The 27771-nt window shown below is 41.1% G+C and overlaps 1 protein-coding gene across 1 annotated transcript in view; it reads left to right on the forward strand.

Annotated features, from left to right (window-relative positions):
* Positions 1-27560, forward strand: part of LOC144512326 (thyrotropin-releasing hormone-degrading ectoenzyme-like) — a 186271-nt gene extending 158711 nt beyond the window's left edge. Inside the window, exons 15-21 of the mRNA XM_078243008.1 lie at positions 7128-7275; positions 7466-7569; positions 8425-8532; positions 17644-17811; positions 20802-20942; positions 21347-21428; positions 24767-27560. Coding sequence (XP_078099134.1) covers positions 7128-7275; positions 7466-7569; positions 8425-8532; positions 17644-17811; positions 20802-20942; positions 21347-21428; positions 24767-24919 — 904 coding nt within the window. The 3' untranslated portion in view covers positions 24920-27560. The remainder of the gene's footprint in view (positions 1-7127; positions 7276-7465; positions 7570-8424; positions 8533-17643; positions 17812-20801; positions 20943-21346; positions 21429-24766) is intronic.
* The last annotated feature ends 211 nt before the right edge of the window (positions 27561-27771 follow it).

Below are 27771 nucleotides of genomic sequence, written 5' to 3' on the forward strand. Positions count from 1 at the left end.
CGAACAAATCAGCTAATAAAAAGATTGAGATCAGTTTCTGAGGTGTATGATGGATGCTTATAGCAAAGACTACATGCAGAGGAGAAGCTGCTAGCTCAGTTCTTTTTAAAGAGAAGACATACGCAGATGTTATTTCAATTTTTTAGATTGCCGATCATTGAAGTGATTACAGTTTGAGGGATCTTTCATCTCTTGAGTAAATTTCAGTATTGCTGATACTTGTGTGTGTGTGTGTGTGTGTGTGTGTGTGTGTGTGTGTGTGTGTGTGTGTGTGTGTGTGTGTGTGTGTGTGGCTAGTTTAGCAGTAATAAATGACTGTGTCTGTGAGTGTGCGCTTAAACAGTGATGGATGTTGCCTCTCTTTGTGTGTGTGTGTGTGTGTGTGTGTGTGCGCGTTTGTGTGAGACTGCAGCAGTCCCTTGTTAGCTCTCCACTGAGCCTTGCTAATGGTTAATGGACAAACAATTAACTGGCCCTTAACGATGTTAACGAGTAAATGAGCTCGTTAAGGCGACAACACTGGGAGAGAGACACACAGACACACACATATACACAGACTGTAAATGGCTGAGGGCAAGTTGAAAATCTATAACCACCCCACTTTCCTGCCTCTCTGTGAAAAGAACCAGCTGAATAACGCGACTAGTTTCCCCTAGAGACTAGTGCTGGGACTGCGGTGTGAAGTTTGTCCAGAGGTTGGTGCCAGAGGAAAGGTCAATAAAACCAAAAGGCTTCATCCTCTGAGGAGCAAGAATGGAGAGGTCTCCTGGGAAAACATACCCAATCCCAAATTGTATAAATAAATTGTTAGTGGACCTGTTAAGACCTTGACAAGAATGCGCTCAGTATATAACAATGACATTAAGATTTGGGGTGTCCTCTGGCCGTTCAGGGGTTTATATTAAATGTTTTTGTGGTCTCTGATTTTCAGTGTTACTTTAAAGCAATAGACATTTTTGTAAATATGCTTGATTATTTGTTGCCAAAAGAGTTAGATGAGAAGATCATCGTTAATAAATTCCTAGCAACCAGTCCTCTAAACCATACGATGATATAGGTCGTTCATAATCTACCCTCTTAAACGAACCATAGAAGCATTTCATAAATTAGCGCCCCTAGCGGTTCCAGGAAATACGTCCTACAGGAGTGTTTTCCGTCCTCTTATCTCAAACACAGAACGTAACGGTCATGTTTTCAACACGTTAGCGTGAAACAGTTGCCGTTTGGTTACGTTTAGGCACCAAAACTAATAAAGTTTAGAAAAAGGTTGTGGTTTGGGCTAAACTCATGGACATTTATTACGTTACTTCACTTCCGGTTACGCATGTGGTGCAGAACGTGACTCAAAACTAAACGAAAACAGGACACAAACCTCGATCTCCCTAAGTCCTCTGTTAATTCCTACTTACGCAAAATACATAGACAGTTAAAGAAATGTACAAAGTGACGCCGTTGTTTTCAACGGAGACCAGTGAAGTATATTAGAAGCACTTTCCCGGTGATGGCTGAGCGTTACTGAGCAGCCTCCAACTGAGCTTGAAGACGTAGATGTGACGTAAGCAACCTGTCTGAAAGTTGTAAGTCTTCTGGTAGCTGAGCTGGAGAAATCTCAATCTTTCAGAGACAGAGAGCGTAGGTATATGTAAGGAGATAACATAGGCACAGGCTAATTATTGCTAACTAAAATGCTAGTTAACATTAGTAATTAAACTTAAACAGCTAATGTAAGTCGAAACTGCCTGCGAGCTTCTCCTGTACTATACGGTAATTCCTCTACTATGCGACATTAAAGGGATATTTCACCATTGGAAAGATGAATATATCTTTAAATTGGGTCACTTATGTAGTAGAAATGTGATTTTTTTTTGTTTTTTTTGTTTTTTAGAAATTGGTGTCTTCTAGGCCGAGAAAAGCCAGAAAATGTGTTTTTGGCTCATGTGGATGAAAGACACCAAATCCCAGAATGCACTTGCTTCGCTGCTTTAGCGTCTACCCCCAAGCCACGCCTACCGTTACAGACAGACAGTGAGACAGTCAACTCAGCTTTAGTCTGTTTTATTGTCATTTCAACCATATACACGAAACAACGTTTCACCGTGGCTCAATTGGTTACACAATTACAATATATAAAAACAACAACATACGAAACAGGCTACATTTAGCACACATGATATGCTCCGTGAGGTTCGGCTAACACATAGCTACCTACTAGCATCAGCGCTTGGTACAAATTTGCGTGTAATGTAGAATGGTCGGCATTTAACAGTCACAAACTCCACCAGCAGTTAGCAGTTAGTTGGATACAAGCAGCCCCATTTCTGCACCAGGCAGTCCGTGTTAACACAGCCCACCTCCACTAGTCTTACCCGGCGACAGAGCGGTAGCTGCATAGCCAATAGCAATTGTTTCCACAACAACAAAAACACAGCAGTCTCTGTTGGGGCGTTGGGAGTTTCGTTGAAGTTTGATGTAGTCCAGTTTGTTGTCTAATGAGCGGACACTTGCAGGCAGGATTGATGGAACAGATGGCCGGCTAACGTTAGTTTTCCACCCTGCAAACTCGCTCAACGTCCGCCGCTGATGATGTCCCTTTACCGGCCAGAGGCTTCGATCAGCACCGCTGGTCTCCATAGCAGGCGGGTGAAGCTGTGTCGAGTATTCCGTCTGTAATAAAGTGTCCTGCATAGTCTCCGATCTGTACCAATGTATCCCGTTGGTACACGTGTGCGGTAGTTTGAATGCACATAATTGTTGTTCTAAAATTTCCTTCGGGATGAATAAATCTATCTAAAGTTTTGATGCTGAGAAGCCACTAAAGCTACGCGAGGATTCAAGATGGCTGACACTCGTTTTGTTTTCGTGGAATTTCGGAGAATGCCGGAGTCCAACCCCCTATGGGCGGGTTTGAAATATGCGGAAGTTGGACTGTAGTCCATAGCCTCTGGGCAAAAAAAGCCTCTTATGACGCAAAATGACGATTTTTGCATCATAAGAGGCTTTTTTTCCAGACTCACAATACAGAGATCTCCCCTCACAGGGGGGACATGAGGGAGAGAAGCACGGTCATTCAAAAAATACTACCGGGTTTCTACTGATACAAAGCTAAATGCTAAATCGGTGAAGTATCCCTTTAAGTTGCGTGGTTATGACACTGTCGTTAGCCTATTTTTACAGAAACGTCTGCTACGGAGCCATAACGTGAGATACAAGGTAATGGAGCTTTTTATACATTGTCAAACAATGGACAAATAAAGTCTTTAAACACGTCAGATGTAAAGTTATTCATTGTTAAAGTGGCACCAAAATGAATGGCAGTCAATGGAATGCTAACGGCGGGTGAGTGCTAGGTACCATCAAAATGGCGCCATAGGAGGTGCGCTTTGTGGAAGCTGGCTTACCCCCTGCTTTACTCCCGTCATAATTACTCCGGCCACTAGAGGGCACTGCTACTGGAGGACAGTCTCATTCCCAGAGTCTTGTTGTCATGAGGTTGCCAGGGGAATTTTCATTCTTTTTTTCCTTTCTATACAGGTTAAACAAACAAGAAACAACGGTAAATCAGTGAGCTTTAGAAGTACTTGTAGATGTCCTTTGGATTTTTGGACAGCTTCCCTGCTGTTTCCAGTCTTTATGCTAAGTTAAGCGGCTATTGGCTATAGCTTCATATATCTCCTAAAAGAAAGCAAATAAAGGTATTATCCCAAATGTCTAACTTTTTTCTTTAAACGATTGTACGAACATGACAGATTTTAGGGTTTTTATTTCTCAGTGTTTCAGTATTTTTCAGGTTTTGCACAGCTTTTCAGAGAGATTCAGTTCAGCTTCTTACATAGTGGACAATACAGAGATAGAAAACAGAAGGGGAACCCTAGATCATTAGACTTCTGAATATTATTACCTCTGAAAATAAAAAGAACATTTGTGAGAATAGAGACATAAAGGATTAAAAAGGCAGAAAAAAAAAAGACCTCAGCAGAAAATAAGAAGACAGATAAGAAGACGGATCACATGCGAACACATATGAAGTGTGGCGTGACTGTGTACTGTCTGCAAGTTGAAAAAGTAAACAGATCAATGGTGCTGGATGCAGATCGCTATATCTTCCCCTCTGCTTTCACGCTTAGTCCCGTCACTCGCAAACAGGCAAAGTTGTTTTTTTTGCACACTGGATGAATTATGGTAATGGTCTCAGAGGCCAGGTGCATGATGGGAATGGAGATGAATGTGCGGAGGTTGGATAAGAGGTAGATTATGGAAATATGGCAGTTTGGAGTTTAGAGTTCCGCTGGCTCCTCAAAGATTTAGAGAGTCTTATCTCAATCAGATTAACTCTGTGGAGTTCTGTGTCTCTCTCAACCTCTCTGTCGGCAAACTAAACTATTCCGGTGAAAGAACATGGAGTTCTCTGTGTCCACTCACTTTGATTGACAGCTCTTCAGTAAAGGTCACTGCTCGGCCTCAGTTGCTGGGAAATCAGAATTTCCATCGGTCAGTTCTCTCTTCAGTCTGAACGCCGATAATCAGAATAAAACCAATAAAACTAACATCACCTCTCTGAGTTCACTTTCTGTCTTCAACTGCCTGCCTCATTAATATTCATGACAAAACATCATGAATGTTGATGAATGCACAAAGGACACTGGTTAATATTCATGATGAGGTGGATGTAACCTGGGCAGCTAAATAGCTCCGGTGGCATTTAGACAGCCTAGTTTTTCTTATTGTTTTCATACTGTAGTTTATAACACACGCTCTCACACGCAGACTTTAAGGGTTAGAGATTAAGGGTTAAAGACCAGATGGACATCAGGATCAGGCTTCAAATTGACTTAATCCCCCAGTATACACCTATGTGTGTCCTGAACTGCACTAACAAAAAAATTCAGAAAGTTTAGAGTCCAGAAAGAGTCATACAAGATTTCAGTATGAAAGTGTTGTGTCTTTTTGGCATGCCGTTTGGGCTAAAGTTGATACATAAAGGAAAAGAAAATAATACATAATAAATACACTCATTGTGTAGCACACACTGATATAGTATAGAAGCTGTGATGTGCCAATACAGGTAGGGAGTTTAATAAACTTGCCATCTTTCTGGAGAGTTGACATCAAAGGATAATTTCGTTTTTCTCAAACTTTTTTTTTTTTTTTAACAACCTTTTTGTGTGTAAGTGACTGATAGGAACAACAGTCTTTGAAACTGGTCCAGTATTGAGCCTGAGCGCTGTAACCGGCATCCACAGACTGCGCTGCAATGTAACCCTATAGGGCAAATGTGCATCGTTAATTTGGTTGACTAAAAGTGATGTTTTTGCCACTGAAAGGCTTAGATTATGATTCTAAGTGCCCGACAACATTATGGAAAGGATCCCTAAAGAGATCTGTCTTTTTAAAACCTCTTAAAAACCTTTCTGTTTAACCAGAAATAGCTCTGAGGTTGCTAGCACTAAACACACTAGACTCCATTTAAGAAAAACAATGCTTTTAGTGTGTATAGTAGGGGTGTAAGAAAAAATCGATACACTTGAGTATCACGATATTTTATTTTGCAATACTGTATCTATTTTCAAAAACGCAATATCGATTTTTTTTTAGTTTACGTTCAAAAATATTCAGGTAAGACAGTGGTTCACATTTATGTTGTGTTTAAACCCCCTACCACTAGATGGCTATGCTGAGACGCACCACTTGCCCTTGCCTAGCAGTGCCTAACAGTGCTTAACAGGGCCTAGCAGTGCCTGACTTTTTGCTAGAAGCTAACAATGTAGCTATGGCTGAACTTTGTCTACTTTAGCATATAAACATTAGCTCACTAAGAACCTGGGAACCACAATCCCAAACTGGCAGTTTGATTTTCTGTGTACTGAATTGTTTAAAAAAGTAAACTTTTTTAAGATTATTTTTTGGGCATTTTAGGTTTGTATTGACAGGACAGCTGAAGACATGAAATGGGAGAGAGAGGGGAGAGACATGCAGCAAAGGGCTGCAGGTTGGAGTCAAACCCAGGCCCGCTGCATCGAGGAGTAAACCTGTATATGCCTGCTCTACCAACTGAGCTATCCGGGCGCCCAACTTCTTTGACTTTTATGCACATCATGTGTTTTTTTAAATATTAGTTTTTCTAAAATTATTCTTTAAAAAATCCCAATATATCGCCTTATGCACAGTATCAAAATATATTGCAATATATTGAATTGTGACCCATGTATCGTGATGCGTATCGTATTGCCAGATTCTTGCCAATACACAGCCCAAGTGTATAGACCAAACATATTTTCACATGTAAATCGGTAAACTATGTGTTTATTTCAACCAAAACTAGAGTTGTGATTGTTGGAAAAGTGGAAGGGCGACCCAAAACGGCTTTTCATAGTTTTATTATGTTTCTGTCAACTTTGAATGAAGTGTATTTTGCGATTGCTAAAATGACTGTTTATTTACATGGAGTCTGGTGGCTTTAGCGAATGCAATTTCGCTGATGTTTTTATATTTAAAATGTTTTAACATAATGTGACCTCCTTAGAAGTACTTTCCATAATGTTGTCAGACACTTAAAATAATAATCTGAACCTGTCAGTGATAAAAACAAGCACTTTTATGAACGTAAATAGAAGCTGCAAAATTGAACTATTGCACGATCAGCCAGAACAGCCAGCAGTGGAGAGACTGGAAGAGCCGATATACATGGCTGTTTGTTAAGGATGGAATCAAGCTTGGGGTGCGTAGCTTAGGTCTAATTGAACGGAGGAATTATGGTCTTCTTCGGTAGCCTGAGTAACTTCAACCGTTGTTCATGTGAAATCACAAAAGACAGCCTAATGCTTTGTTTAGAGACTATTTGTGGGTGGCTGTTTCGCAAGCGCACACATGTTTCTTGTCTCCATCTACCCTTTCACCAGTCAAAAGAAAAAATACCATGAATAAAGATAGATTCAATTGTCTGTGAAGTGACTGATAACATTAAACCGTTTTTAATTGCAATGGTTTTTGTTGTTTTCCAGAGATGATGTTAAGGGTATCACTGTTAGGGTTAATTGTTTCCAGCTTAACCAGTAGATGTTGATTCTCTTGTTCTATGAAGGCAGTATACAGTCTCTAGCTGTCTCGCTCTCTCTCTCTCTCTCTCTCAGGGCTGGGTACCTCCCACAGGGCGTTCCCTTGCAGCTGATTGGCTACCTGCCGGAGGAGCAGTCCTTCCTGCCGTGGCACTCTGCCAGCCGAGCGCTCTACCAGCTGGACAAACTGCTGGACCGCACAGACGAATACAGCCTGTTCAGTGTAAACACCCCGTCAATCAATTACTATCTCTATCAGTTCTTCTGTCAATCAATCAGTCAGTCAGTCAGTCAACAGCTTTATGTTAGCACAATAAACTGTCTCTTCAGCGCTGACAGCTGGGTGTCTGTTAATTAACTCTTAATGGTGTGTGTGTGTGTGTGTGTGTGTGTGTGTGTGTGTGTGTTACCAGGACTATGTGCTGAAGCAGGTTGCATCGCGGTACCATCAGATGGGTTGGCCAACAAACGGCCCCGGCAGCGAGGGCAACGTGCTGCAGGCGTCCTACCAGACTGAGTATGCAACACACCCACACACACTATTACACACTTCTGTTAATATTATCAGTCTAATAAAATAGAGGACCCTATTTTAATCGCGCAACGAACAAGTGCAGAGCAGTAGGTCTTTGGGTGCACAAACTGTGTGGGCGTCTCCAAGCACACCTGCTCTTTAGGTTCATGTATATGCAGCAGCGCAAAGAACAAAAGGGCTTGATGAAGATGAATATATATATATATATATATATATATATATACACACACACACACACACACCTTTAAATGATCTGATCCATAACTGCACTACAACTTAACAGTATAATTTGCATTTCATTTTGCACTACTTGCACTTTGTCAACCTCACACATTTGTTTATTTTGCGCTAAGCTGCTGTAACCGTAATATTAAAGAGATATAAGAGAGACCTCACTCATCCGTCTATTGAGGAAGAAATAGTTTCCCCTTGTCCTGGTGCAAAACAAAAGAATGAAGGAATGAATGACACAACAAGATACAAAAACAAGTTCACAACAAGGTACAGACATATAGTGCAATCATCGAAAAATATGAATACAAATAAAACAGACTCTCAGTCAGTCACATCACTGGTCTCAACGTGATGCATTTCAAGAATAAAACATCAGGCACCACTTCTGCTAACGTTGGAAAGGAAACATAAAAAATGACGGAGTAGTTTCTATCTGCTACCAGTCCGTGATAAGCTAAATAAGTCCTGGCCCTATCTCTGTACTAGAGAGGAAACTGATGTCCACCCTCCACACAGGAGATTTAAAAAGATGTTCCTTTTAAGTATCTGATGATAGACACAAGAATGTTCTAAATGCAATGTTTCCTGTTTGTCTCTCTTCAGGGAGTTACAGAGGGAGCTCATCATGTTAGCTTGTAGCTTCGGGAACAAACAGTGCCACCGTCAGGCGGTCGCCTACATCTCTGACTGGATCTCCAGCAACAAGAACAGGTACGAACACACACACATGTAGGCTACACAGTATACAGTCTGTAGCCTGGAAATCCAGACCCAAATCCGAAAGATTAAGGCTCTGGCTATGAGTTTGTTGCCCAACTCGAGGGGCAGCACCAAGCATGCATTTGAAAATATCACTGCACGCCATTGGATAACACTACGACCAATGTTTACTGACTGATTCCGGACTTCGATGTTGCAGCGCTGTCGTCATCTGTTTAGCTCGCCTCTGGCCCGCCTATATCAGATACACCGATGTGATTGGTGCAGCTCGGCTCCAAGGGCATAGTTAATGAGCATCATTACTGAATGCCAGAGTGACTCGCTGAGCAAATTCAAACTGTGCTCTCGAGAACTCTGGATTTCCAGGGTACACAGTCTGAGCAACTGACTGGCTTTATTTAACCTTTGGGCCACTACAGGTGGGAATTTATATAAAATAATGCAGAAGACAACAAAAACATTTCTGGGATTGGATTTCACAGCTGTAAAAAAAAAAACATGGACTCTTACTGTGTGCAAAGGGGTTAAAACCATGTTTACTTTATGACCTTATCAGCCTTGAATGCAATGCTGCGTTTAAATTGAGAATACCGACTAAGAACAAATGAAAGTGCAGAATATTTTGGGCGGCTGTATCTCCACCACCTGAACCCCTAATTGCCCTCTATGTGTGTGGATGTGGGTTGAATAATGTAAGTTGCTTTGGGCAAAAACTTCTGCCACATGTAATGTATTATTCCAAATTTGTATCTCAAAATGTGAAGTGGAGTAAACGTGTGTGATACCCAGTGTTCCCGTGCAACATGCTTTCAATTAGAGACACCCCCCCCCCTTTCCGCATCGATCCATTTGTTTGATTCCACTTTTCATTCTTGTCCTCTCTGTCTCCCTTATAAGTTTTTCTCTTTCATGCTGGCTCATTCGCTGCCTCTGGGACCTTAATGAAATCTGCTAAATTACATTTCAAACAGCAAATTAAATAGAAACAGATGCTGGTGTTCTGCATGGGACAGCAGGGAGCTGACGATAAGAGGGGGTGCTTACATTAAAGCTAAAACACTAAACTAACACACAGTTTCAGACTCCATCTGGCAGATTTTATGAATGGATTCTTAGAAGAGGAGCAGGCCACGTCCTCGCTAATGTCAGCTTCGTGTTTACGTGTCATTTAGTAAAAGTTCAGCACAGCCACAACAAAATATTTCACAACCGTTATGCCTTTTACGCCAACTGTTTTTCACTCCTCTTGCTTTCAAAGTTAAGTTGTTGTTGACAGAGCGAGGGAGCTTTTCGTATCACAACCATATGGCAGCGTTTTATTTTTGGAAAAGCTCAATTTTTCCGTCCTCACTACAACACAAGTGTGGCCTTTTGAAATTTGAGAAGCAATTTGGAAACGCTCCATTTTCCGTGCCAGATAAATTAACATTCATAAAGGGCTAATCTCTCCAGGGGTGATCATCTTTTTTTTATATATTTCATGCTCTATTCAGTGATGTTAATCCCATCTAGAGAGCACATGCATGTGCATTTCCTTCCCGTGTGTCCGAGTGTTAACTAAAGACTGCTTTTTGTCAGAATGTTACAATAATTAAAGTCAGGAGGGGGCTCATCTGACCTGGCTTCATGATTACCTGAATTAAAAGACATGAAACTAAATGTTACTGTATTAAGCACTTGTGTAATCCTCAGTACATTCTTTCTGTGCTTCTGCAGCAATGTGTGTGAAACTGCAGTTACAGCCCCCGAGAACAGTGACACCAAAAGAGAGCAGCCTTTGATACGAGTCAAACAGCAGACCTGCGTCACACCTGCGTCTCCTGCAGGAAAAGGGCGTCAGGAACCACCTGCTGTAATGTGACTTCTGCCCAGAACAATGAGTGTAATTATTTCAGAGCACAGCTAATATTTTAGTGCCCACATCCCTCTGGAATAGGAATTAATGTCCCACTGGGGTTTTATTGTTAATGAAGCATCCAAATGGATCAAATAAAGAGCCCTTTTTGAAATGTATCTTAATGTAACTGCAGCTATTGATGGATTACCTGGTAGGGGCTCCAGGGGCAACAATTAACTGCATTAACCCCCCCCCCCCCCCAATTACTCCATTCTCTGGGTATACTACATGGGCCCAGGTTTGCTGTGTGTTGATAAACTGGCTACTCAGAGTCTTCTAATTTTCTCATGTGCAGCCCCAGTTCACTTAAAAAAAACACTGGTTATGATGATGACGACACACACATTACATTCATTTAGCTGACGCTTACAAAAAGAAAATGCATTTAACCATAAAGATCCCTAAACAATTCCTAAAAATTAGTGAGAGTCATGCAGTCAAGCAAAAATGTGCTTCACGTGCTACATTTCAGAAACGAGGTAGAGAAAGGTGTTTTGTTTTTTCATGTTTTCATGGGCCAAGTTGCATTCTGAACAGGTACATTTTCAGTCTGAAGATGTGTGGAGTTTCTGCTGTACTGATGTAAGTGGAAAGCTTGTTCCACCATTATGGAGCCCGGACGGCAAACAGTCAGGATTTGGTTGAGCGGTAGCCGGGAGTAGTGAGAGAGTAGCAAGCTGTTTGGCAGCAGCAGAGCATAGTGGACAGGCTGGGGTGTGAGGTTTAACCCTCATGTTGTCCTCAGGTCAAATTTGACCTGTTTTTAAAGTTTCTATATCAGAAATGTGGGTTTCTTATAACCCTCAGGAACCTAATCAATCGTCCACGATTGAAAACGGCACCTCTGATTAATATTTAGATAACGGTTTAACCAAATTGCCCAAAAATAACATGGGTGGTTCCATACATCATTTTTCACAAGTAAAATTACAGATCAGTTCTCTACTTTTATTGAATTGTTGGTGTTTTTTATTATTTAATGTTATAGCATATTTCTGCTTTTTAAACTCAAAAATGTGGTATGATTTCATATAAATTAAGTTTATTGACCATGAATTCCAAGAATAAGTGTAAAACTAGTCATTGTAATTTGATGTTAGTGGTGTTTATATACTGGTGGTAGTGGGGAAAAAGCGTCAAACATCAAAGTGACAAAAATGTCGATAAAAGTGGGGAAAAAGCAACATAAATATCAAAAAAGCACCAAAAACAAAAAAAGTGACAAAATGGCAAAAGAACAAGAAAAACATTAAAAAAAAAAAAAAAATGTGCCAAATACAAAAAGCCTGGAAAAAATGCCAAAAAAAATTCTGTAACATTTTTTTTTAGCCAGGAGGACAACACAAGGTCCTGGATGTAGGGTGGACCTAAGCCATTGGCAGCATGGTAGGCAACCGGTAGCAAGTTCAGGGTGCGGAGGAGCAGTGTGGTGGAAAACCAGCCGGGCTGCTGCATTCTGATATACAGGCAAGAGGGAGTTGCAGTGGTCTAGACACGAGATGAGTTCGGAACAACTATTGACACTTTTGATTGCTGATCTGGTTGAACAATTCTTTTCTTGTATAACTCGACCTTTAGACTAAATTAAGGAACTCAGGTCCCAGGTCAGGTCTTGGTAACTAGGAACCAGTTGACACACAGTTAACCTGGTGGTCTGGAGATTCCCCGGTTGGATGTGGCCTTATTACGGTGCTACTAAATGACACAAATCCACACCACTTGTGTATTCTCAGTGAAAAGATACACTTTCATTTCTGCAAATGTCTGATGTCAACCCTGTCTCTTAAAGAAACTTTCCCATACAACAAAACTGCATTGTCAATTATGTTTCGAGGGAAACGTTCCAGCGACAGCTGCACATTTTAAACGTGGTTAATGTTGAGAATTGAAACAAAACTAGACTAAAAAGATTGTTGTATGGGTTAAAATAAGTGTGTTTGTTACATAATTAAAGTTACGTAAGTTAAGTATGTGACGTAGGTTAAGTACTAGAGCTGTAATCGGGCCTTAAAAGTTCGGCCCGACAGAATTTGGCTCGAGCCCGACAGGTACATTTTGATTGACAGCTTTTTAAAAGCCCAAATCCGTTTACAGCCTGACATTATTCAAATGTGCGCACGCACACAGCTCTTTTCTGAAGAATGAGTCATTTATACATTTTTAACATCATTTATTCATGACTAACGTAGGCTACAGGCCATTGGAAGTTGGAACAAAGAAATAAAATAAGTCCTCCAGAGGCCAGCCTCCGTTTCAGCTCCTCAGCATCCATTTTCGCGCTAATCGAAACGCATCATCTGACCGCTCATTTACCGCGCAACCCGGAGCCCGAGCCCGAGCGCGAGCCCGAGCCCGAGCCCGGCCCGAGTCCGTGTATATTGATAGAAATTAAGACCGAACCCATCGGGTTTGGACAAAGATCTTCAGCTTTATTAAGTACTGTACTTTAGTCAACGTTGATTTTTGATTTTACACGGGACCAAACAGTGAAGCCAAGCAGTCTCCTGGATGAAAGTCCCATGTTTTATGACCCATCCATCCACTCCGAACTCCTCCCTATGCAGACTTTTCACTGACTTTGATTACAAACTTATTTGTCATATGTCAAAGAAAAACACAATCGGGGACAAAATACATTTCCCTTGAAACGTAATAAGGAATGCAGTTTTCGCTGTATGGGAACATCATTTTTAGGAGACGGGTGGTCATGTGAATCTAACGTGAATCCATTCGACTGTTTTTAAGCTCCACGACTCATTTTTTCTCTTGCATGTGTGGGGAATCACAATCTCCACAGACAGCCAATCAAATCACTCAAATCTTTTACTTAAATATGTTATAACAATCGATCAAGTTTCTCTACAGTTCTGTGGACTAGGGAGCCTACTTTAAATCACCTCTGTACATTTTTGATGGTAGCCTGTCTTGTAAAATAACTTTGGCTTTCAGCTTCTCAAGAGCTGAGAGGACAGCTGCTTCTGAGGATAGAGGTCTGAGTCGGTGTGGATTGAAAGTATACAGTAGGCCCTTCGCGCCTCATGTCTGCTGGGGCTTTGTGGAAACATTGTGCACTGTGGTCACAGTACCAGCAGAGCGGTACTCTTCAGTCAGGCATTAAGCACCTGACAGAGCTCATGTCCCTCTGTCCAGTACTTTAAATGTTTTATTACTCCGGAGAAGTGATTTTCAAAATTCAGAGTGACATTTAGACTGAAGAGTCAGACAGACAGACAGAGCAGATGGTGGAGGGACATGTTTACTGTCAGGATGGGAGTTTGATGCAGAGGAAGAATTGAGTGGGAGGGAGAGATATTTCAGGGGAAAGACAGAGCTTTAGGATATAAAACATCCTCTACAGACTGTTAAAAGACACACACAGACACACACACAGACGCACACACACGAACACACACACACACAATCATACGACACACACACGTATACACACACAGACACACACAAACACACACACACATACAATCACACGACACACACACACACTCAGTGTGTTAGTTAAGGGAATCAGAGCCATCTGGAGGTTCCCAGAGACTATTTTTTTATTAGAAATAGCAGCGGCAACTATAGAAGTGCAAGTGATAAAATAGTAATAGAAGCAGAACTAGCTGTAGACTCAGAAGTGCTTACTGTTTTAGATGATAAATAACCTGGTAGCAGCTCAGACGTCATGTTATCTGGTTAAACACTCATATTCCTAAAATCACACACACTTGGTTGGCAGATGTCGTTTGAGAAGGAATTTAATGCCTGTGTGTGTGTGTGTGTGTGTGTGTGTGTGTGTGTGTGTGTGTGTGTGTGTGCGCATGTCTGCACGTGCATGCTCTTAAGTGGAGCATCTCTAAATTTATTTCCCAGGTCAGTGAATGATGTAATTGTCCCTGCATCACTCACTCTGCACTTGCTTTGAATACACACACACACACACACACACACACACACACACACACACACACACACACACACACACATATTAAACACACACTCACACATGCACACACATGGTGTTCAGTATATAATTGTATGCTGCCAGCTGAGCTCACTGTATTGTGATGAAAGATTTTAGTTTTGGTTTACTGACAATTTAGGTCAAGTACACACACACACATACACATGCACACACACACACACACACACACACACACACACACAGTAAAATTATAGTGTGAAGGAAATGTTCACCTTTTTGCTTTACTGATGATTCAGGCCAGTAACCAGCTGGGGCATGGAGTGTGTGTGTGTGTGTGTGTGTGTGTGTGTGTGTGTGTGTGTGTGTGTGTGTGTGTGTATTTTTACACCCAACAACAGAAACCGTAGTTACCTGCAGTAACTCCAGTTCATTGAGTGTGCGCCCGTGTTGTTCAACATCATTGAGGCTCCACCTTGACGTGCTGTAGATTGCCTTCTTATCGTTCAGCCCTACCTGAGGGACAGTTTGTGTAACCAGACCTCAATCCACATTTTGCCTGACTGCACTAAATTGCAAACTCCATCTTAACAAGGATCAACAAGTTCAGTTCTCTATTATAAGATTTGTCCGATGTAGATGAAAAGGTTCTGTAGTTTTACTTTTGTAGTTCTCTTCTCACATTGTGGGAGATATTGTTGCTGTCACAAATTCCTGGCACCTCCGACTCTGAATCATAACTGACATGAATTAAACTCGGCTGCTTGAAAAAAACAACATGACATCAACGTGGCACAAGCTCAGCCGCCAGCTGTTCCCCCACAACCTCCCCTCTGAAGTCAAAGCCCCTCATCTGGGATCAGTTTGCCAAGCAAGCTCAGAGTTAGGGCTCATTACGTTATAATACAAATCTACTATCTGACAGTCACATTATTAAACCTGTTACAGTTTGACTTGGCACATGGCAAATATCAAGGACAGCTGAGATCATAGGCGAAAAACGGAAACCACGCTGTGTATTATAAATAATATATACTTAAAGGTCCCATGACATGGTGCTCTTTGGATGCTTTTATATAGACCTTAGTGGTCCCCTAATACTGTATCTGAAGTCTCTTTTATATAGGCCTTAGTGGTCCCCTAATACTGTATCTGAAGTCTCTTTTATATAGGCCTTAGTGGTCCCCTAATACTGTATCTGAAGTCTCTTTTATATAGACCTTAGTGGTCCCCCTAATACTGTATCTGAAGTCTCTTTTATATAGGCCTTAGTGGTCCCCTAATACTGTATCTGAAGTCTCTTTTATATAGGCCTTAGTGGTCCCCCTAATACTGTATCTGAAGTCTCTTTTATATAGGCCTTAGTGGTCCCCTAATACTGTATCTGAAGTCTCTTTTATATAGACCTTAGTGGTCCCCTAATACTGTATCTGAAGTCTCTTTTATATAGGCCTTAGTGGTCCCCTAATACTGTATCTGAAGTCTCTTTTATATAGACCTTAGTGGTCCCCTAATACTGTATCTGAAGTCTCTTTTATATAGGCCTTAGTGGTCCCCTAATACTGTATCTGAAGTCTCTTTTATATAGACCTTAGTGGTCCCCTAATACTGTATCTGAAGTCTCTTTTATATAGACCTTAGTGGTCCCCTAATACTGTATCTGAAGTCTCTTGACCAACTGCCACTTTGCTCGTTTGAAAGCCATGATGTGTCTCTCTCATGGGTGGGCCAAATTCTCTGGGCGGGTAAAGCAGAGAAAGGGGAAGTAACCTTTCCTCTTATGACCTCATAAGGAGGAGATTCCAGATTGGCCCATCTGAGCTTTCATTTTCTCAAAGGCAGAGCAGGATTAACCTGACTCCACCAGATGGATTGCTTCGCATTTGCTCGGCATATCCATCTGGAACTTTCCGTTGGAGAACTTTTGGAAAGGGGAGAAAATACTGGTTAGCTGATTGGATAAACCATCTGTCTATCACCACCTATGTTGGTGATGGACGGGCCAAATCAACCAATCAGATCAACGAAACTAGCTAAGTTAGTGTAGCTAGCTTTAGTTTGGCTTCAAGGACCTTGCGGTTCTTCTAATGCCATCGTTTAACATACAATTAAGTTAGGTAACGTAGCTAACGTTAATGTTTTTAAACTTACCATTTGTATGTGACATGAACCTCATCAACAGACAATCCCCACCAAGTTTTCACAGTACACTTCTGAAGAAGAGCAAAAACATCTTTTCCTCCGAGAAAAGCCTCCAGTGCCGTTTTTTGCTCTTCTTTCAATGAAGGAATACTTTCTAATTCGGATTAGAACTTGCGCGATAGCTACGCTCATCTCATCCGTGGAAGCCGCCATGTTGTTTAGACTGAACAGTCTAAACAACTGTTGCGTCACACCTAAACCCGCCTCAAAACCAACACTGATTGGTCGGTCGTTTGGCGAACGGCTCCGAATTTTCTCTATCTCAAGATGCCAGACTGATCTGCGAGTGGAAAACTGGAGCTCGCGAGATCAGGACGGTCTCACGAGGCTAGAGCAGGATACCCAGGGCTCAGTTTACACCTATCACCATTTCTAGCCACTGGGGGACCATAGGCAGGCGGGGGGAACGCATATTAATGTTAAAAAACCTCATGAAGTGAAATTTTCATGCCATGGGACCTTTAAAATAATTGTGTAGTTAGTAAAACAACGCAAATGGGGCAAAAAATGTGTTTTAAGTTTAGAAACATTTTGAGTTCCCCCCTCCCTTGGCTCACAGTAGTTTGGTCCGGTTTGTGTGAATGAATCATTAAGTTTACACTTTACTAATTTAGCAGCCTGGCTAGTTAGTTAGTTAGCTAGCTAGCTGTCTTGCTAGAAGGCTCATATCTCAGTTCAGCATCATCTGTATTAAAGAAAAGAGTCACTTTATCCAATGTTTAAAGTGAATGAAATAGCTTTGCCAGCCTTCTTACTGAAGTTCCACAACTACACATATCCTATACAAGTACAATTTTTTATGTATCATTATCATGTATCAGTGAAGGGGTGTTTTAATGGAAACAGTATTTCTCACTTAGCATCCAGAGAGTCCTGCTTAATCGTGCGGACGTGTCTTATCTGGGTTTTTAGCTTCATTACCTTTCCTGGTCCACTGTCACTCTCACATCCTGTCACTGTTGCTGCACTGTAGTCAAATCAAACACCTATCAGCAACCCTAAAATGTGACACACACTTGCTGTAGCGGAGATGTGGCCGATTGTGTCGGTCTGATTGCTAGATGTTTTTTTTTTTTTCTAGGATTCCTCCAAACATCAGAGACATTGTTTACTGCACTGGGGTCAGTCTGATGGACGAGGACGTGTGGGAGTTCATCTGGATGAAGTTTCACTCTACCAACGCCATTTCAGAGAAGAAGATCCTGCTGGAGGCTCTGACCTGCTCGGACAACACCTTCCTCCTCAACAGGTACAAAAGGAACACACACAGCTGTTTCCAGATGGTTTAACGCTGCAATGAAACTAAAAGATGTCTGTATTTTCAACCCGTTCACACTCCCAACTTAACGACCAGTATCTACCGGACCGAATAGCAACGTGGATTTCGGTGACTCATTGGTGCTATGCCTGTGCTGCTCTCTGATGCTCCGAAAACGGACGTTAGAGGCAACAGTTTTGCATCGCTGCACGTGACGCTAATTAACACTACACTCGACAGCAGCTAACGTTAGCCTAGCGTTAGATAGCAGCTGAATTAAACACGGTTAAAATGCTGACAGCTAAACAGTGTAAAGTGTGACTGAATTTCACTGTAGAGGATAGACAAACAGCTGCCTATCTTGTTACATGGAGGATTCAATAGTCACCCTCTGACCTTTTTATGCCCGATGTTCCACTTTCTTCACCTGCTCTCCAACTGCCCCTGTGTACAGTGGCTTGTTTAGCTGAAAACAGCTGCCTGCTGCTGGAAACACGATTAATGCGAGCTGTGAGACTGAACCAAAACAGTAAAGGTGCAGGCTGTAAAACCAAAACAATAAGTTGATAGACACTAAAACACTCGGTAGAACTTCAGGGGAACTTCTGACACCAGAGTTTATCAATGCAAAACGTTCCTGCTCAAATGAAAAGAAATGCGAGAAGGAGAGGTTTCCAAACAGTCACTGCTCTCAACTGTACTTGAGAACAAATTTGTTCAAGTAAAAACTTTTTTTTTTACTTGAGTATTTCCATTTTATGCTACTTTATACTTGTATTCCACTACATCTCAGGTAAATATTGTACTTTTTAATCCACTACATTTGTCTGACAGCTTGAGTTCTTTTTCAGATGACCCCCTTACTGTCCAGTGAAAACCCTGTATCTCCAGATGTGTTGATGTTGAATGTTTGTGATAAACTGAAGGGTGAATGTGTTGAGAAAATTCTTCTACTTCTTGAGCTAAATAAAGTCTTTAAAAAGCCTCTTGGATCAGCCGGAAAATGCATCGTCACAAAGCTGAAAACAGGGCTGTTTTTCTGACACCATGAAACATTTAAAAACGTTTTAGAGATCCGGGGTTCTCACAGGACAGCGACGCTACAAACATATGATGCTCTTAAAGGATGTGATACATTGCTGCAGATTAAACTACCCAACAGTGTATAAAGGAGTTAAAATGAGCACAACCTTAAACATCTACAGCAGGAAAATGCAACATACACATGAATGCAGCAGGAATATTAATCCAGAAACATCAGATAAAAAAGGAAAACACTGACAGGGAACATTTGAATGCACTAAACATACTTTTACTTTGAGTACTTTAAGTACATTAAGCTGATACATACTTTTACTTCAGTAAAGTTTTGAATGCAGACTTTTACTTGTAGTGAAATATTTCCACAGTGTGGTATTAGTACTTTTACTGCAGTAAAAGATCTGAATACTTCCACCTCTGATGATAATAACAATACTGTGGCGAAAACATGACGGTGACTATGATGGATTTTATTTTTAAACTGCAGCAAGTTTTAGTTGATTTTCATGGCGCACTGAAAAATAAACACACTGCGAATGGAGTGAAATGTAAAAGTTAAAATTTGCCTGAGGCCATACATGTACGTAAATCTGCCCGTGTGTGTGTGTGTGTGTGTGTGTGTGTGTGTGTGTGTGTGTGTGTGTGTGTGTGTGTGTGTGTGTGTGTGTGTGTGTGTGTGTGTGTGTGTGTGTGTGTGTGTGTGTGTGTGTGTGTGTGTTTGTTTATCAGGACCTAACTGCCGCTACCTCTTGTTGAGAAAAATAGCAAGGATGAATCTCACACACACTCAAAACTGTACAGCGAGACAGATTGGTGTGTGTGTGTGTGTGTGTGTGTGTGTGTGTGTGTGTGTGTGTGTGTGTGTGTGTGTGTGTGTGTGTGTGTGTGTGTGTGTGTGTCAGGTATTGATTTTTTCAGCTACAGTAAATTGTTCTCCAATCAGAGAGGTAGTACTGCATGTTCACATTGCAGCTATCACACACACACACACACACACACACACACACACACACACACACACCCACATAAAATAAAACCACACCACAGAAACACACTGATTGGTCACACAGGAAATGGTTTCAGCACAGAGGGAATGTGGGAAGAGAGAGAGAAAATTGATTTGGTGGTTTAATGAAAAATACAACACAATGTTGGATGAGTGAACATCCATTTTATTGTGAAACTCTCTGTCTCTTTGTCTTGCTCAGTCTCACATCTTTAAAAAGCACTTCAGAAACTTGTGTTTACACGTCAGGATTCCACAGCCATGCTCTTTGTGCGATCACCCGGTTTCTGTAAATCCTCTCAACCTTTAACAATCTGGGAGAAATCTGATTACTGGAGCTCATGTAGGTCTAGTGTCTCCGTTTCAGAGGAGTAATTCCGAGTCCCACACTGCAGCAGGGCTCTTAACAGCAAAACAAAAACTACAAAATGTCAATTCCTTATGTATATGCTATTTTGAGACCAAAAAATAAGTTCTGTAAAATATTTTTTGGCTGAATTTTGATAACTGCATAGTTTTTTGTCACAGGGAATGTCATTTTTGCTCCTTAAAAAAGGCGAGAAAGCCATTTTAAGGGTTTGATATCTTCAGACATATAACTCCTAGAGCTATGAAATTGGGTAGGGGCACGGACAAAATGGTGTGCAACAGATCCAAATGATTAAAAGAAACAAGCAGATCTAACATTTTTCATTACTGGCCCTTGACAATGGATAAAAGTGCAGAATGGTTGGTGTATGTATATATATATATATATATATATATATAAATATATATATGACAAGCAAAGGTTGCATTATGCTTTTCTGAGACTCAAAAATGGCGCTGTGGATTCATTCCTATTCCATATTCAAGACGACAACAGCCACCTTTGATCTGGATTGATCATAATTACAACGGTTACTGAGCTTGGCTGTGTCTCTGTGTCTCCTAGGTTACTGAACCTGTCTTTAACCTCTGACCTGGTCCCAGAGCAGGACGTGATCGACGTCATCATCCATGTGGGCAGAAACCCGCAGGGTCGAAACCTTGGCTGGAAATACTTCAGAGAAAAGTGGGACATACTCAACGCACGGTAAGTCAGTCAGTCCGTGTATGAGTATTTGTACATGTTGTACTGTTATTAGTGTTGTACTGTAAAGCAGTGGTTCCCAAAGTGTGGTCCGGGGACCCCCAGGGGTCCTTGAATGAGTTCTAGGGGGTCCCCAGCACAAAGGAGGAATCATTTATTTCACTATAACTACATCCATAATTAACACAATGACAGAATGTATGACTATTTGGGTCATGGGTTTCATACACCATCTAAAAGCTAAAATCCTATCAGATGGAGGGCCCCTAGGTCAAAGTCTTATCAAATGGGAATCTGCGATCTAACTTGCTTCAGTTTATGGGTCCTTGGCGAGAAAAAGTTTGGGAACCACTGCTGTAAAGAAACAAAATACTTGTAATACTAACTGTCTCACTGTCTCTGTTCAGTTATGGTGAAGCGTTGTTCATGAATTCGAAGCTCATCGGTGGAGTCACAGAGTTCCTGAACACTGAGAAAGAACTTAATGAGGTAAATACACAAACGTACACACATTAGTGAAATAAGATTTACAGGTAAATGTGGTCCAATTTCCACCCTCTGACCACTTGTCTCTTGTCTGAGTAATCGGGGGAGAAGGGCCTTAGTAAGACCCTGTTTACACTTGCTTTTAAAATGCGTCTTGGGCGATTAGATAACAAGTGGACAGCGTTAAATACAAGTCCAAACGACCACAAGACAAATTGTGATCCGATCACTCAAAACAGTTGTCGAGGTGGTCTGGGACGCAATTGACCGCATAAAGTGTAGCTGCTAATGTAGCCTAATGCGTCCCCGACAAGACATAACAGTGCAGGACGTGGTGGTTGTTTTAGCGACCATTTTACGTTTTTTAAGTGTTTTGCGCGAACGTTTGTTCAACGTTTTGCCCCGATGGAAGCAGATGTGTTGGATTCTGCTGAGAGCGATATCTCCACCAACGTGACTGGCGAGAGTGTGGACGTTTTAACTGTGCACGGGGGACCCTTTGACGAAATCTGAACACAAGTGACATCAGCTGGAGACGCATGATAGACAGGTGATGTTTTTCTGCCCACCAGTCTGGTGTCTTTTAGGGCGTTTTCACACCAATAGTTTGTTTGCTTTGGTCCAAATCGGTTGATGAGTTTGTAAACTTGGAGCGGTTTCCCTTTGGTTCAGTATAGTTTTACACCTTGAAAATTCCAAGCGTACCAAAATGCGTCATTACAAATCACGCAACAACGTTCACCCCGCTTATTGGTCGGATGTGTCTGGGAGCGGGGGCAAGAAAGTAAATGCAGGAAGAAGGTCCTGTGTTCTGGACTAGTGCGTATTTCTCGCATCTCCATGGTCAAACCAGCTCATTTCATTTAAATATTCAGACATTGTTTCGCGAGTGACGTTGCGACGTCTGCTCTGGTCACCAAGACTTCGCTCTGCTCTGCTGGTGTTTGTCTCCATCTTTAGCGGCGGCTGCTTTGACCACGGAGTGACCGCAGTCCATTTCTGTGAGAGAATCACTGCAAGCTGCTACAGTTTGCTGCTCTGCTGCACCGCAGATTGCAAAGCACACCTGACTACAGGAGCCATTTAGCTCAGACTTGTGGAGTACATACAGTTGGTGCAGTTCGAGGTAGGATCACATTCTCACCACAAGCGAACCGCTCCAGAGTTGGTTTGAAAGCGTACCGAGACCATCTCATCAAGCAGGTCTCGATACTCTTGTTTGGTCCGCTTTAGGTGCCCACCCGAGTGTGATTGCTGTGTTCTCACCTGCCCAAATGAACCGCACCAGCGGGGCAAACAAACTCTAGTGCGATTCAACCAAACTAAACGAGGCAGATGTGAAAGCGCCCTTAGAGGCTGAGAAGTCAACTGCAGGGCCTCATGTCCTTCAGATGTATCGTGGCATTAATGTGTTCTCCAGAAAAAAAGATGATTATTTGAAGAGAATACAGCAGCAATGACAGCAGTTACTGTTACTTATTTCACATCTAGTACAAATATTTGGATTTTAATGGTTTTCATGAAAACTCCAATGATGCTCTACCAAAAGAGGAAAGTAGAAATTAAATGAAATGGAAGGAGAAGTGGCTTTCTAAATACTCACATCTTCAACAAACATTGTTTGTTGTGGGCGTTTCTGAACACAAATCTGTCTCTTCATTTTATTTATTTTTGTGTTGAAACCATTTAGTTTGAGTTCTCTGCCATTCCTGTTGGTATGGAAACAACAAGCAGCCTCAGTGGTTCTCATGGTCTCTGAACAGAATCTCCACATATTAAAATGGGACCCCTGAATACAAAAACTGCCTGAATGAAGAGAATGATGTACCTATTTATTTATATTTTCCTGAAAAGGTTTTTTTTTTTTTTTTGTTAAGAGAAGCATATCTGAAAAATATGTCTTTTGGTAAGTCACAGAGGGAAGGAGGGGTAGAAGAAATGAAAACATAGATAGAGGAGAAGAGGGCAGGAAGAGAAAGAGGGAAAATATAGGAGTGGAAAGTAAAGGAGAGCAATGGAGTTAACAATATGAACTGTATTAAAGTGAGTTGAAGGGATGGATTCTCTTCTGCGCTCCAGTGAATCTGTCCAACTTTGAACAATTTAAGTTTCCTCTTCAGTCCTTAACTTTGAAAATCACATTCATTCCCCATTTTCAACAGTTCAAAGTTTCTCTTTCCACAACAGGAGTTTCTCTTTAATATTTCACCTCTCGTGCTGGAAACTTTCCATGTTGTTACCGTACTTTAAAACTGCTGTATCACTTTGATACCTCGACTTTCATGCTGGACATTTTACCTCTCATTACGTTGTTTGATTAATATCACATTTTCTTGCTGTAATGTTTGTAAAACCATAATGTAAAAGTATTTAGTTTATGACCCACTGGCTGCCTGGTAATTTGGTAAATCCAACACTTTGAGCTAGAATAGGATATCCTATATGGCAAAACACCTTTCTTTCGAGTTGTGAAGTGGGAGGGCTGGTTGTTACTTCACTCTGAAACATGGGACTCTAATCTAATAACCCTATAGATTGTCAGTTTAATTATTTCATCTTGTTTCTGAAAAATCACGTTTTGGCTGTCATTTTGGCACGGCAGATAGGTCTAAATACTACAGTACCCATGAGCCTCTGCCGGCATTATTATGGAGAAGAGGCCGTTCAAAATGCTTCTCGTTACAGTGGAGAACAAAACAGGGCGCCATATTTGCTGAATTCACCCCCAGTTGAAGCGGAATTTAAAAGTGAAGTGATTTAAGCTGCAGGTTCATTTCAGTTTTCTGTGAAACACAGCTATCTTTAACATACTTTTCTGTGGCAGCTCAGTGAATAGATGTTTCTTGCTAAAATGAACCTTGGGAGTTGTAGTTAAAGTTTATGTATCTATCTAATCATATGTTTTTATGAACACAGGCTTGTTGATTCAGTGGCAACGCACTCCTAAGGTTGTTTGTTCATTTTGGTGTAATATTTAGACAAAAGTGTGGATCTAACTTTGTGGCTGGAGTGCAACCTTTAGGACAAAACTAACATTTTTAGCTACAGTAACAAAGACTACCAATACCTAAATCATCACTTTGTAGTTGCTTTATTTAAACACTATTATATTGTGGGCTGTAAGGACCTTTTTAGCCTCTTGGGTGCTGCAATATTCCCATCTTTTCACAGAGGGGTTTCTAATATTCTAATATCTCTTTTCTATCATCTTTCCTTCCTTCCTTTCTTCCTTCCTCATATCTTGTCTTACCATTTCTACTTTTCCTTGTCTGCTCAACTTCCCTTCTTCCCTCTATTATTTCCCTGTCTTCCTCTCTTTTTCCTGTCCTTTCTCTCCTTAGTTAAAGGAGTTCATCCAGTCCAGCGGCGTGGGGGCGGGGCCTGCGCTGGCGCGGGCGCTGGAGATCGTCGAGGGCAACGTGCGCTGGCACCGCCTCCACCGGCGCCAGTTCTACCAGTGGCTGCGAAAGCCTCCGAGCCTCGCGCTCGGCTAGCGCTACACCAGCTGGCTAGAGTGAAGCGACTGCAAACTGACTGCTAACTTAATGCTAACGCACTGCTAGCTTACAGATTCAGTCAGATAGAATGAAAACAATTATTGAATGATGAGAGAGACTGACTTAACTGGTTATTCAGCTGATTTCGCAACTCCTTTTACATTGAAAGAGATTTGTTGCAAACATTTTATTTCAGATGGTTTATTTCTTCAAAGCTGCTAGTTAGCAGTCACTGATTCAGTAATTACTAGCTAGCAACTAGCATCAGAACTATCCAATGACTAAATCGCCCCCCAAGACTGACGATGGACACAGAGAGAATAATCTGCTGTCAGATGAACAATAGCCAACTACAACAACAAGATCTTCTGAATTTAAATGGAAACAGATGATTCGACCAACAGCTGAACACACTTTTAACATTACCAATGAAACATTTCAGTAGTTGTACAACAAAATATAAAACCTGTGAAATGTTCATACACAAAGTACTTTGTACTTTATCTGCAAAACATTTAGTTGCTATAAATTACAATTACGATCAGAAAATTCTTATAATTGGCAAAATGAGATATTACATGAGTTGGTATGGTTGCTTATTGACTTAATGACAGCTCAATTCATTATTAAAATATAATTAAAATATTGTGGAACATACATGATATACTAAAGGGTTAGAAGTACTATAGGCCAATGTGTTGTGATTAGGGCTGGGTATCGTTACTCGTTACTTTTTAAGGTATCAACCAAGCGTGATCGGCCCACTACCACAGCAGCTACAACCCATACAGGCTGTGGTGTGGGGAAGTCGAGCACGATATATTTCACACGTTTGGCAGTTTAGTGCAGAAATGTGTCCATTCACATGATGGGTATTGAAAGTACTCTATTGGAATTGGTATCACTTTAAGGGTACTGGTATTGGTTCTGGTGTAGTAGTTTTTTAAACCATACCCAGCCCTAGTTGTTATGCAACCTTACAATAAGATAGCTGTTTGGTTAGGTAACACAGATGTTAGACACTGCCTCATCACCATCACCTCTGCCTCGCAGTTTCTTATGTCTGGGCTGAAAATCAGAACCAGAACAGAATCTTCGACGAAATTGTCATGAAATCTGCCAAAACAGACTAGGGAAAACATCCAGACAAAAATGTCTCATTCTTAAAGGAACAAGCACCATCTCTAGCAAGATGAAATTAATATCGGTACTTTTCTGCATTTTGATTAGCTGATTAGCTAAAGATAAAGCTTGTGTTTTCAGCCTCTCTTGGCTCCAATCCAAATTCCTCACTAACCGGATACCCAGAAGAGTTTAAATCCGACCTTCCTGCATTCGCTACATTAAACCAGCTGACATTAAAAGGCAGATGAACCAGAAGTCAGCTGCATGTCGGTCATTGAACAGAGCTGTAATTAACACAACATGGACTCTGTGTCCTCTGATCACAGCACTCAGATGACTCATTCAAACTCATTAACTCTCCATAACATTCAAGCTTATTCAGCTTGAATTTAAAGAGCAGCTTTGTTTTTTTTCAGGATCTAAAAATCCAGCAGTTTGGAGAATATCGGCGGGTTTGGGACGCTTTGTTGGGGCCTAGCTTTAGAAATATAATTTGAATATAAAAAACTTATAACCTCAAAATGTTGCTCTAAACCACAGAGAATGCTGCATGGGGAGGCAGATGTGGTGATGTGGTGTTTTGTGTTTGAACCAGGAGAGCTGGAAAACCTTGTAAAAGGTGAAAATAAATGATCAAGCACTTAGGCATAATGGTACACATCCCATTATGTCTAAGGCAAAATGTAACAAATGTGCAATGAAGACTTAATCCAATATTATTTCAAAATGCTAGAACTAAACTTTGAACACACCGTTACCTGTCTGTTGAGAAACATAACCGCGAGTATATTCCATAAATTACAAAGCGTGAGTCACATTATTCAGGACATCATGCTTTGTTCTTCCTCAATTTCAAACCCTAAACGTTGCTGTATCACTCCCTTGTTTGTCCATTTTATTTTGAAGTTTCTCAGTAAATTAAGATTGCAGAAAAGTATCAAACATCATAATTTTGGGTTTCATGTCAGATGGCTAATGTACGCATCGTCAAACAAAGCTTTGAATTATGGAATTTTGAGCCCAAACTACTCATTCTCTGAACACTGCAATTCTAATTTAAGTGTGCAAATTTATGACACCACAAAGTAGATATTTTATGAAAGTAAACACATTTTGACACAGCTCACGTTAAAAAAGTTCCCAAACTTCACCCACCTGAAATCTGTTGGTGAACTCGCCTATTTAGTGACCTCATAAAAGCTGACAGTAACTCCTGAGAGGGACTCATTGAATAAAGGAACTGACAGATGGGTGAGAATGTGCAGAGAATGTTGTGGGAAACTGAAGGAGTCAGGGGACTATGAAACTGACAGTTATTATGACAACCTTTCTGACTGACTGCAACCTTTGGAGATTAAAACGCTGACCAAATAAAAACTGAACAGATCTCATTGGTTTCACGAAGCACAAAACCGTATGCTGGATGAAGTACATCAGCCTCAGCTGCTGGACAGGAAGTCATAACAACAAACACTAAGATATTTTTTTGCCAATTAATAGTTAGCTTTCAATCAATCCCAGTCGACAAAGAAATGAGTGGACTAAAAATGGAGGATGGTAAAATTGGGGAAAGTAAAAAATGGCAGATAATACAATCTGGTTTATGTTGGGCATTTTTAAATGACTGTTCATATGCTGACAGACAGATTCAAGCTAATCATCAGTGGACGCTTACAGCTTGTGTGACAGATTTGACATAGTGACGGGATTTAAAAAAGTGACAG

This window comes from Sander vitreus, chromosome 23, assembly GCF_031162955.1.
Source record: "Sander vitreus isolate 19-12246 chromosome 23, sanVit1, whole genome shotgun sequence".
Taxonomy (NCBI): Eukaryota; Metazoa; Chordata; class Actinopteri; order Perciformes; family Percidae; genus Sander; species Sander vitreus.